The sequence below is a fragment of the Bombyx mandarina genome, chromosome 23 (genome assembly GCF_030267445.1).
Source record: "Bombyx mandarina strain Sakado chromosome 23, ASM3026744v2".
Lineage (NCBI taxonomy): Eukaryota > Metazoa > Arthropoda > Insecta > Lepidoptera > Bombycidae > Bombyx > Bombyx mandarina.
Window position 1 is genome coordinate 16277237 of NC_143229.1, and position 13466 is coordinate 16290702.

The 13466-nt window shown below is 40.8% G+C and overlaps 1 protein-coding gene across 1 annotated transcript in view; it reads right to left on the reverse strand.

The window, feature by feature from the left end:
* The window catches only part of LOC114246527 (organic cation transporter protein), a 38761-nt gene that overhangs the window by 22080 nt on the left and 3215 nt on the right, over nucleotides 1-13466 (reverse strand). The window contains exon 2 of the mRNA XM_028179080.2: nucleotides 4958-5387. Coding sequence (XP_028034881.2) covers nucleotides 4958-5343 — 386 coding nt within the window. The 5' untranslated portion in view covers nucleotides 5344-5387. The remainder of the gene's footprint in view (nucleotides 1-4957; nucleotides 5388-13466) is intronic.

Genomic DNA, 13466 nt, shown 5'->3' on the forward strand with positions numbered 1-13466 from the left:
AAAAAAGGTTATGCAGAATTCGGATGCTGCAAAAACCGATCGGTTAATCCCATTACGTCAGCATTAAGAAGATGTACATACGCCATTGTATTATTAAGTTATTGCATAGATTTTATCGCGGGCCTTGAGCGCGGCGACCGAATCATGAAATTCCGTAACGAAAAAAACCTTACACCCCTCACTCCGCCTACCATGTAGCTCGCGTTCAACACATTCACACGTTGCGCTTGTGTAGTGTTTGTGAATTAGCGCGTGGCGTGACGTCACACTGCATACGCATCATGAAAAGTCTGCCTATCTCTCTCTCGCGCGGTCTAGCTTATGAGTGTGAAGGGGACAGTTAAAGTTTTGCTTTTATTAATGTTTAATATAGCGTGGTCTTGTTTTATTATTGTTATAATATTAAATTATCATTGTTTGATTATAATTGCATAAGTTGATAAAAAATGCTATGCAATAGCTTTACCGCGGCAGTTTTTTTAACCGAATTCAAAAAAGGAGGAGGAGTTCAATTCGACTGTATTTTTTTTTTTTGTTACCTCATAGCTTTTGATTGGGTGAATCGATTTTGATGATTCATTTTTTTTAATAGAAAGCTGAGGATTCCCGTGCGGTCCCATTTCTAATAATATCCAGTTCTAATAATGGTATCCATAAGAAAACCATATAAATCTTAAATTTGCATTAAGTACGTGCGCGACAAAATATAGATGAATAACTCAATAACTCAATATCACGCTAACAGATTTCGATGATTATTGTTTTTAGTGTATATTCATTGGTTTATCTCTATTATTCTGTCTATTTACAATTATTATTTCATTTTACGCTATCCCGTCCAACAAAAATAATGATTGATCAACAAGAACGCGCTTTTATTTCTTATATCGCTTTAGTATCATTTTGATAACAGTAAAGTTTAAAAATATTTTAAAAACAACGAAACAAACAAAATATGTGAAACATACATAGAAACTTCGTAAATAATTTACTTAGACAGCGGCTTGGCTTTGCCCATGGCATTGCTGGTGTCCATAGGCGACGCTAACCACTCACCATCAGGTGGGCCGTATGTTCGTCTGCCTACAGAGGCAATTAAAAAAACCCATCTAACCCTTCGGTTATCCTTTGAGCCGAGACTTTTAAAACACAAAAGGAACCTAAAAGTTATCTCTTGAACACGCTCGGGAATAAACATTAGGAATATTCAATTAAACGATGCTATGGTAGAAATACGTGACAGGATCTGGTGGTGGGACCTCTTGTGAGTCCGCACGGGTAGGTACCACCGCCCCGCCTATTTCTGCCGTGAAGCAATGCGTTTCGGTTTGAAGGGCGGTGCAGCTGGTGTAACTATACTGAGACCTTAGAACTTATATCTCAAGGCGGGTGGCGCATTTACGTTGTAGATGTCTATGGGCTCCAGTAACCACTTAACACCAGGTGCGCTGTGGGCTCGTCTACCCATGTAAGCAATAAAAAAGATGTGTGGTGTCGTGGGACACCGGGTAGGAACGAAGTTCGAAGTATTAGGAGGAGGAATCTCACACCCCCGATTACTCTCTTTAGACAATCCATACCCTGGGCCAGGAAGTACCTGGGCGTTACCCTGGATGCATCGATGACATTCCGCCCGCATATAAAATCAGTCCGTGATCGTGCCGCGTTTATTCTCGGTAGACTCTACCCCATGATCTGTAAGCGGAGTAAAATGTCCCTTCGGAACAAGGTGACACTTTACAAAACTTGCATAAGGCCCGTCATGACTTACGCGAGTGTGGTGTTCGCTCATGCGGCCCGCACACACATAGACACCCTCCAATCTCTACAATCCCGCTTTTGCAGGTTAGCCGTCGGAGCTCCGTGGTTCGTGAGGAACGTTGACCTACACGACGACCTGGGCCTCGAATCTATACAGAAATACATGAAGTCAGCGTCGGAACGGTACTTCGATAAGGCTATGCGTCATAATAATCGCCTTATCGTTGCCGCCGCTGACTACTCCCCGAATCCTGATCACGAAGGAGCCAGTCACCGTCGACACCCTAGACACGTCCTTACGGATCCATCAGATCCAATAACCTTTGCATTAGACTCTAACACTAGGAGCAGGCTTAGGGACCTCGGTAACCGTACTCGTCGAACTCGACAAAGAGTTCGCCGTGCAACCTAACCCATGAATTAGCTCGCTGAGTTTCTCGCCGGATCTTCTTAGCGGGTCGCGATTCCGATCCGGTAGTAGATTCATTCGCGAAGCAGCTACTCTTGAGCTGTTAGGTCTCCTTCGGAGGCGCTCGGGTAGCATTTGCCTTTGCTCGCCCACCTGTCCTGGTGAAATTGGAAAGGCCTCCGGGCCACCAGTAATCCTTCAATAAAAAAAAAATGTCAATGGTCAATGAATGATAAAAAATATGTTATTTTTTGTACGTTATTACAAAGTTAAGTCGTACACTGTGTGCATTACTAATAAAAATCTTATGTTACGGACGTTTTTTCCCAGTTAGGGTACCCCTCCGCATCGTCCCATAAGGAACTTCGTTCCAAAAAAAAAAGAATCATACATAATTCTTCGGAAACCTTCCCGTGGAACATGTTACACGCATCAGACAATAATTAAGAATCAAACACGTGCATAACAGTCAAAACAGTGTAAGGAACGCGGAAACAACACCAGAGATATGATCTTTTTAACTGCAACGCACGGCGACCGTGTAGCTACAAAAAAAAAAATGCTTAAAACACGCCTGTCATAGGACAAGATATTAGAAAATTAAATCTGGCTAATTATAACGTGAATGGAATATATGAAGTCGAAGGGAGTTAATTACACGAAAATCAACAAATTAGACCTAGATTAGTTTTGAATGTTACTTAGTCAGTAAGTATCTACAGTCGGCATCATTGCGCCACTTTGAGAAGGCGGCACGACATGAGAACCCTCTTGTCGTGGCCGCTGAAAATTAAATACCCGATCCTGTAGACCGAATGGTAAATAGTCGACGTCGCCCAAAACACGTCATTACGGATACTCCCGATCCATTAACGGTGCTTTTAGGTACCACAAGCACCGGTCACCGTCCTTGCCGAACCCGACGCTTGCAAGGGCTCGACGAGTGAATTAACCCATCGACGCAGCCCACTGAGTTTCTCGCCGGTTCTTCTCAGTGGGTCGCGTTTCCGATCCGGTGGTAGATTCTGCGAAGCACTGCTCTTGCTAGGCGTTAGCTACACTTCCGGTATGAACCCCGTGAGCTCACCCACATGTTAGGGCGAAGCTGAACTAGCCTTTCAAGGCTATCAGCATAGGCAAAAAAAACACACACACAAGAAGTACTTTTGAAATCTTTAAAGACTTTTGAAATCGTCGTGGCCTAAAGGATAAGACGTCCGGTGCATTCGTATCAAGCGATGCAACGGTGTCCGAATCCCATAATATTTTCTAATAAAATACGTACATAACAAATGTTCACGACTAACTTGCACTGTGAAGAAATAACATCGTATAATAAATATGAAACCCGCAAAATTATAATTTGCGTAATTACTGGTGGTAGGACGACTTGTGAGCTCGTCCAACCAAGCAATAAAAAAAAAAATAAAAAAAATTCGTTACCTATTTTAAAATTTTTACACTCGCGCCACAACCCTAATAGCATTATCATCATCATCATATCAGCCTGTCCACTGTTGAACATAGGCCTCTCTAACTGATATTTAGTGCGGCCGATCCGTCCTGCATTTGACGCGACCCAGCGATTTTCAGCAGGTCGTCTATCCATCGGATGATGGGTGGTCGTCCCACACCGCGCTTGCCAATACGTGGTCTCCCCTCGAGTATATTAACATGGAATTAATTTATACGCAGATCGCGATCACGGAAGCATTCCTAATCGAAACTAAAAGATTTTTTGCGGTAATTACATAAATTACAACATAATATTATTTCGACCTTGTTATTTAAAAGTTCTTAATTCTTTGTTGTTCGTTTGGTCTATTTTAAATTTTCGTCGTATGCATGCGTGCTTCTAACATAATGTATAAAGGTATTTAATTTTAGGATTGCTAGACCGCGCGATCTTGGCCCGCTATTTTTAACAAGCATTAACAAAAAAGGTGGGTTTTTTTTTCATGACGGCTTAAGTTGCGCATCTAGAATTGTTCCGCATTTAAAATTCCTGCTCACAAAAAAACATCCAGAATTATATTGGGAAGAAGATGAAAGCCTATTTGGTTTACGCGACATTTATCTTTATTAATTAAAAGTTCGTTTTATTTGGTCTTATCATCAACAGTTCAATGTTTTTAATTGAACTTCAATTAAGCTTACTCCATTCGAATAGCTGAAAGAGTTATTTGCTGTTAAGATTTTGTTTACAAATTTTAAATTTTAAATGGCTCTGCTGTAAAGTTGCAAAAATGTCGCTCAAGCCGAAAAGCACCCCTCGATATGTAAATTTTTTTTTTTATTGCTTAGATGGGTGGACGAGCGCACAGGCTCTTACTGGAGCCCATAGACATCTACAGCGTAAATGCGCCACCCACCTTGAGATATAAGTTCTAAGGTCTCAGTATAGTTACAACGGCTGCCCCGCCCTTCAAACCGAAACGCATTACTGCTTCACGGCAGAAATAGGCAGGGTGGTGGTGCCTACCCATGCGGACTTACAAGAGGTCCTACCACCAGTAATTACGCAAATTATAATTTTTGCGAGTTTGATTTTTATTACACGATGTTATTCCTTCACCGTGGAAGTCAGTCGTGAACATTTGATAAGTACGTATTTCATTAGAAAAATTGGTACCCGCCTGCGGGATTCGAACACCGGTACATCGCTAGATACGAATGCACCGGACGTCTTATCCTTTAGGCCACGACTTTAAATGGCTCTCCTGTAAAGTTGCAAAAATGTCGCTTAAGCCGAATAGCATTTCATCCCTCGTTATGTTAAATACATACCGTTCTTCCGCTGTTAGGTTTGCCAGCTCAGGTACCCAGCACCAGTGTTGCTCCGGCGTTAGGGTCATGAATATTTGCGAGAAATAAACGAAGGCAACGAAAAACGCAAAAGGGATCATGAGCAGGAACAGAATCTTCTGGTACAGTCCAAATTCTCCGACGTGCGGCAATAGGTCATCGAAATCCGTTTCCTTCTTCGGTTTTTCGTTGTTGTTATTGTTGGCAACACTCTCTGCGTTTTTCGGCATGGCAACATTATCGGAACTGTCATTTTGATAGGCGCTGTTAACGTAACTCCCGCCCAAATTGACGTTTTGCAAGTCCTTCGATGAGTCCGGATGGCTCTCTTCTTCGGCCACATAAGGGGTACGTTCTTGGGGTGCCATTTCTAAAAAAATCTGTGCATAATCTTTTCGAATGATAAATTTATCTGAAACAAACGAAAAATATTTTTAGAAGGAACGTTATCAAATAATTATGGAACTAGAAAGAATTTAACAAATGGACTAACCAAACTTGTAATATCCTAATGCACAATCCCTATCTCTTTAACTGACTCGGTGGAGTAGTTAGCGGCCCTTACTGTTGCGCCATGAGTCGCGGGTTCGATTTTCACATCGAGTCAACATTCTCTGATGAACAGGTTTGCTTACTCTTCGCCTGATCATTCATTATCTATCTTTATATATATATATATATTAGCTGTACTCACCCGCTTCGCTGGGCATTTAAAATTAACATTATTATTTATTGCCACTATTATTAGGGAGTCCAACACTCATATAAATATTAGCCTATCCATTAAGTACATGTATTTTCTACATGGATACCAAGTTTCAAGCCAATCGTGGATGCGTGGTTCAGTAGTTATAACGGAACATCCGTAAAATAATAATAGCTTATGTTGCAAGCCAAATTTCTTTTTACTTGTATTTTTATGTATATTTTTAGCTTGTATTGTGTATTTGTGTGCCCAATAAATAAATAAAAACACTGTAGATTTATATCTATATCTTTATATATAAAAATTAATTGCTGTTCGTTAGTCTCGCTAAAACTCGAGAGCGGCTGGAACGATTCGGTTAATTTTAAACCTTCTGGTTTAAAAGGTAGATAAATATGAAAATACTCAGAATTAAATAAAAATAACAATTTTGTTTTTCCTTTAATGTGTCCCCTGTCGGATGGATTCCTTTTGTTTGTTTTAAGTTTATTTTACACAAAAGTTTAGGTCTTTTATTTATCGATTGAGGCGCTACGAAGTCTGCTGGGTCAGCTAGTATAGATTTGTTCTGTGCGTGTGTTTGTCACTGAACTTCTCCTAAACGGCTGGACCGATTTGAATGATTTTTTTTATATGCGTTTGGGTGGCGCCCTGGATGGTTTAGATTCACAAATCAGCCCGGCAGATCGCGCTGCAGGCGATATCTAGGTTATTTATTTTTCCTAGAAATAATTTATATGGCAAAACAAAGTTTGCCGGGTCAGCTAGTATACGTAAATATTTAATAGGTTGGGGAAAAAGTCTTTTCGCATTATAGTATGTATGAACTTATATTAAAATCTCTTTGGCTATACTATTTGTATCTGGCTGGTTTTGGTCTATATGTCTATATGTTAAGGTTAGCTCACTATAACGTTTTTTATGCTAACCAAATTTGTTCTAAAATAAAGCATTATTTGTGAATTATTCCAGGCGGACGAAGTCGCGGGCAAAAGCTATAAATAATATTGTACTAAATCCTTTTATCGAGTCAATCCAAAGTCTCGCGTATTATTTCATCAGCCGGTTTTCCTTTATAACAGAATCAATAGGTTCTCTGTTAGTCGTTGTTCAACCGATCTAACCGCGTTCCTTGATCTTGTTCTAACATTCATTTCGTAATGTACTTAGTATTCATACACCGCATTAGAATGTAACGTGATGTTGTAATGAGATTTTTTTTACCTTGCTGTCTTCGTTTTAACCATTATTATCATATTGACCTTATCATGACTTACTCGTGTTAGGACGTGTTATGTGTCCGCGCGGGTAGGTACCCCCGCCGCACCTATTTCTGCCGTGTAACAGTAATGCGTGTCAGTTTGAAGGGTGGGGCAGCCGTTGTAACTATACTTAGACCTTAGAACTTATATCTTAAGGTGGGTTATTTAATTATATCTAGGCGAGCTTCGGACAGTCTGCCGACCGAGAGGACTGGTGGTCGTGGCGCGACGTCCGACGTCCCGAGGGGGAGGGTGATGGGAGAGATGTGCTCCGCACTAAACGCTTCACTTTCCCCCCTTTGCCTTGTCATGAGTTCTGTGTCATGCGAGGTTTGGACGTTGGTTGTTGAGCGACAGGAGGTTTTAGTCAGTTCGACTCTGACATACCCCGCCCAGTATCCCCAGAAAAGGGCGGAAGTCCGGCGATTTCCTCGTGGGTGGCGCATTTACGCTTTCAAATGACGTCATTTGGAGCTACAAAAGCTATTCAAGAAAATTTTATGCCAACTTTCAAGGTTAGTATATTGAAAAACAATTAACTTTTACCAAACACCTGTCTGAGTCGTATTCCTCAGTGCTGAGGGTCGTGACCTTTACGGAGCACTTTTGTTAGGACTATGTTCTTCCATTCACTCCTGTCCTCCTGATTATAATAATATGTATAATAACATCCATTAAATAGTGGTGAAATACTGTTATTTTTGAGGTTTTTAATGTGATGTCGTAAATAATCAATAATAAAATTTAATGTTTCCGAAACGAAGCGAGGGCGTGTCTTTAGTCTCTAACAAATATAGGTACCTACTACGGTTGTTTGAAATTTAAGGCATGTGGTTTAAATCAGACTAGTCAGATTCAGCTCGCCTTTTTGGCCTTACTTAGATCAAATCGCTACCAATCTGGACACACGCTAGATTAATATCTTATCTTATATCTTATACCTTTAATCGAGCAATTCTTGTATATTTATATATATCTAATCTGAATCTCGGAAACCGCTCCAACGATTTTCATAAAATTTAGTATACAGGGGATTCCGGGGGCGATAAATCGATCTAGCTACGATTTATTTTCAGAAAATGTTGTTTTATTCGTGTTTTCAATAATCAAATTTATTGATAATCAACTCTGACTCTTCCCGACATCTATTGGCGAAGAATAATAATATTTTTCATAATTTCAACTAACTGCCTTAAAGACAAAATAACACTAAAGCTATTTTCGGTCACCGTTCTCGTGAAACCCGTCGCTTGCGACGAAGAGCTCGACGAGTAAATTAACCCTCAGACACATGAGTTTCTCGCCGGATCTTCTCAGTGGGTCGCGTTTCCGATCCGGTGGTAGATTCTGCGAAGCACGGCTTTTGCTAGGGTTCGTGTTAGCAACGTCGTTAGGTTTGAGCCCCGTGAGATCACCTACTAGATAAGGTTCCGCTGATATAGCCTCTCAAGGTTGTCAGCTTAGGTAGGAAAAAAAAAGCTATTTCAGCAGATGGCTGAAATACGGTCATCGGTCGGACGGTCGGTCATCGTCTAGTAATTTTACTTAGGAATCTTATCAAAGTCGGTCCACTTGTTTCAGAACCAATAAGGAACCTGCACGCGTCGACCTTAAGCACAAATACAATCTGAAGTCGTCGTGGCCTAAAGGATAAGACGTCCGGTGCATTCGTGTTGAGCGATGCACCGGTGTTCGAATCCCGCAGGCGGGTACCAATTTTTCTAATGAAATACGTACTCAACAAATGTTCATGCTTGACTTCCACGGTAAAGGAATAACATCGTGTAATAAAAATCAAACTCGCCAAATTATAATTCGCGTAATTACTGGTGGTAAGACTTCTTGTGAGTCCGCACGGGTAGGTACCACCACACTGCCTATTCTACCGTAAAGCAGTAATGCGTTTCGGCTTGAAGGGTGGGGCAGCCGTTGTAACTATACTAAGACCTTAGAACTCATATCTCAAGATGGGTGGCGCATTAAGTTGTATATGTTTATGGGCTCCAGTAACCATTTAAAAACAGTTGGGCTGTGAGCTTGTCCACACATATAGGCAATAAAAATAAAAAATAAAAAATTTAACTATATCTCAAATGAGTTCGTTAACAGGACGAAAGTGCTTAAGGGCATTGCTGAACACTGTTGGATCAGTTCCAGTTTGGATCTTCCATCACCTTGCCATAATGAAGGGATAAGGGATAGGGAAGAAGGGGAAGGGAAGAAGGGATAACGTTACACGAACAAAGCTTTGCCTACAAAAGCCCTTCGCTACCGCTCCTGGTATTACCAAGGGCCTGAGCGAAGGCAGCTTTCTATAGGACGGAAAACAACCTCGATTGCCTTGCAGAGAACAATGACCAGTCAGTGTGAAGGGCTGAGAGTCGAGTTCAATGGCATTGGGAAAGGACTCCAGTTTTCAATGTGATATGGACTAATTGTGAGTGTGCGAATATCGCTCGATTCCCGAGGGTCAGCCAGTTTTTGTTTGGCTCTACAAAAGTAACACTAAACGCTCTGATCTTTGAAGCGATAATCGCGCAAATTTGTCTCAGGTTTTTGATTACTGTGACCACAATATTTTATTAATGCGTTTATAAATCCATGAAGTTTGAGTAGTTTCAGGGTTTTTTTTTATTACCCTTGTACGCAGACGAGCATACGGCCCACCTGATGGTGAGTGGTTACCGTCACCCATGGACTTCAGCAATGCTAGAGGCAGAGCCAAGCCGCTGCCTACCGTTAAAACCGTTAGTTAGTACGTTTGAAATAACAATGAAATATGGGGAGCTGGTCGGAGCGCTCAAAGCTTGTTTCCAGAGTCCGTGGACATCACAAAGATAAGTGGACATGCCGAGCCAACTCCACATAATATGAAAGGTAAGAAGAAAAAGAAGATTACCCATACTATGAATTAATTAGAGAATGACGTATTAAAGAACGAGTGCGTAGGAAGGACATCTAGCTATCTCTTTCGCACGCGGTGACGTCATAAAACATTATATTACTTTTCGTTATACATGATATACAGATTTCTAATGTATTCATTTTCAAAGCTATTTTCGGTGAATTAAAAAAAAATTGTCTTATTCTGTCTTTCAACCCACAGAACCCATTACTGGAGGTAGACCTTCCCTAAGCCTCGCCACCACGACCGCTCCTGTCCTGATTGCAACCGGAGAATTGGTTAGACAAGTCCACCTTGTGTACTTCCTACGCTCATCAACCCCAATGATCAAATCACTACAAAGAATGAAACTTCAAATAAAAATCTTTACATACCAAAACTTGTGGTCACCTTAACCGCGTCGGTCTAAATAATTTGATTAATTGCATGAATGAACTGTTTGATCGAGTTTTATGTACACAGTAATACAAGGTTGGCGTTGCGAAATTAATGCAATTCATATTTAATTCTAGAATAACAAAAACACAGAGTCGTGATTTAATAGACAGGACTGGTGTGATTCTAAGGTCATTTTAAGCCTAAGTAAAATGATGGTAAAATGGATGGTGGTAGGACCTCTTATTTACTGGTGGAAGGACCTCTTGTGAGTCCGCGCGGGTAGGTATCATGAGCCCGCCTATTTCTGCCGTGAAGCAGTAATGCGTTTCGGTTTGAAGGGCGGGGCAGCCGTTGTAACTATACTTGAGACCTTAGAACTTATATCTCAAGGTGGTTGGCGCATTTACGTTGTAAATGTTATGAGCCCCAGTAACCACTTAAAACCAAGTGGGCCGTGCACTCGTCCACCCATTTAACCAATAAATAAATAAAATACTTTTGATTCTTTTGATAATTTTTTCCTTCCTAAGTATTGAATTGGAGACAATTTGTGAGGGCTCTTTGTATCGGCGGGGTACCCTAAGAACAACAGCAGTTATTGGTGGACCTAAGAGCTTATTCCAGATACACCCGGACGGATAGGTGAGCTCGCGGGCTTAATCGGAGAGAATTTGCTAACACTAGCCCTAGCAAGAACAGTGCTTCGCTGAATCTAACACGGGATCGGAATCGTACAGCTGAAGAAACGCTTTTTTTTATTTATAAGGTCAAGAGAGATCCGAAAAAAACATCTCATTCCTTCGGGAAACTGTACTGATATTTTCCCTTGACCACGCGACCGAAGCTAGTACCTAATCTAATAGATTAAAATAAAAAACATTCTTGGTGGGGTCTGCACAGCGATTTTTTCTATTCCATTCTCTTCTATCAGCCATCATCTCAACACTTACTCCTCTCTCTCTCATATCGTCATTCACAAACTTCATCCATGTCTTCTTCGATTGACCTCTTCCCGCCCTACCTTGCACTACCATTTCCATACATCTCCTAGTCAAATGCATCTCCCCTTTACGCATCATATCACATCATAGTCTATATTTAAAATAATTTCCATAAATAAGGTCAATCCATTTTCTAAAAATAAAAAAAAATAAAAAATCTCATTTGGAAGCTACCTTTGATTGAGTACACGCTTAAGTTTTTCGACATTAAGGATACATTAATTAGGTAATTAAAGAACTTTCAAATCGAAAACAACGAAAATGATGAAATATTTAATTATCAAAACTGCATTTACAAAATTGCAACTGCACAAAATAATTGTTGATTTACAAATATATTTTAAGCCGTGTCATTACTTAATTATATTACTTAATGCTATAAAAAATCTCAGCTGCAGATTACACACTACATTAAATCCCTTAGTTATTGCCTTTTACACACACTTAAGGTGACAAGTAAGTCGTAAGTCGTCGTGGCCTAAAGGATAAGACGTCCGGTGCATTCGTATCGAGCGATGCACCGGTGTTCGAATCCCGCAGGCAGGTACCAATTTTTCTAATGAAATACGTACTTAACAAATGTTCACGATTGACTTCCACGGTGAAGGAATAACATCGTGCAATAAAAATTAAACCCGCAAAATTATAATTTGCGTAATTACTGGTGGTAGGACCTCTTGTGAGTCCGCACGGGTAGGTACCACCGCCCCGCCTATTTCTGCCGTGAAGCAGTAATGCGTTTCGGTTTGAAGGGTGGGACAGCCGTTTTGACTATACTGAGACCTTAGAACTATATCTCAAGATGTGTGGCGCATTTACGTTGTAGATGTCTATGGGCTCCAGTAACCACTTAACACCAGGTGGGCTGTGAGCTCGTCCACACATCTAAGCAATAAAAATAAAAAATAAAAAAAATGACAGGACGAAAAAACTATGTTACATACACATGTCATTGGTGCATTGACCAGCAGTTTAATGATGCTTGCTAATGTAACAAAAGCTAGCTGGAGGGCAATGATCATCAGATGTGATTTATTCTCAACAAAAAGTTGGCTTTTTGCCGAGACACACAGAGTTGAAATAGCTTCCCTTCGTTTGTCGATAGGGGCGCTGTTCCAACTTCATACAAATTTGAGTTAACTTTAACGCGATCGAGAAGTTAAAAACTCGCACTAAGCACACAGGTTGGGGCGCGATAAAATAATCCAGTAATGTTAATTCAACATTCATTAATGGATATCGCTGTGTGGTTGTGAGCCTTAAACGGTGATATGGTTGAGAACGGGTTACAGATTTTTGCGAATATTATACCAGCGAAGCGTAGGACCTGATTTGACAATGGATGCAAAACACCATGTAGGCAACATATCTACCGCGAATGGTTGGTTCTTTATTTTATTTTTATTGTCCTTGTAGGCAAACGAGCATACGGCCCACCTGATGGTGAGTGGTTGCCGACGCCCATGGACTCCAACAATGCTAGGGGCAGAGCCGAGCCGCTGCATACCGTTGAGTACCCTCACAAGCCTCGTTTGAAGAAGGACAAGTCATGGCGCTCGGGAAACACGGTGAAGGGGAACTCATTCCAAAGCCGGATGGTACGTGGCAAAAAATATCTCTGGAAACGCCCTGTGGATGATGGCTCCAGGTAGTATGGATAAAATCTACTCCGGTGGCGGGCGGTGCGATAGTGAAAACGAGATGATGGAATCATCTCAAATAATTCCTCAGAGCACTCCCCATGGAACATACGGTACAAAATGCAGAGAGAAGCGAAGTCCCTCCTCAGACCCAGAGTTTCCAAACGATCTGTGAGAATTACTGGTAGTAAGCCACATCGTAAGCACGCACGGGTAGGTCCTACCATCGCTAGAAGAACTTAGTTTTCTTTTTTAAAATGTTGGTATTAAGTTTAGCCTTACCGAAGATATTGTCCAGATAAATCAAAGGTACGTACGCGTCATGTTTAGATACATTATAAATACAAGCACCTTGAAATATGTGGTCAGATTAAACAAGATCTATGACCATCAAACTTCAACGCACGATCATTTTGCGGTAGACAAGATTACCTTCAATGTATATGCGTTCTAAGTCCAACACTGATCATTGCAATGCCAAAAACAGAAAACCATTTTAACGAATCGCATATGGCGTAAATCTCTTCAAAAAATGGCTCCAGGGTAGGTCAGGTTTTATTTATTATTTTATTTTTATTGCCTAAGTGGGTGGACGAGCT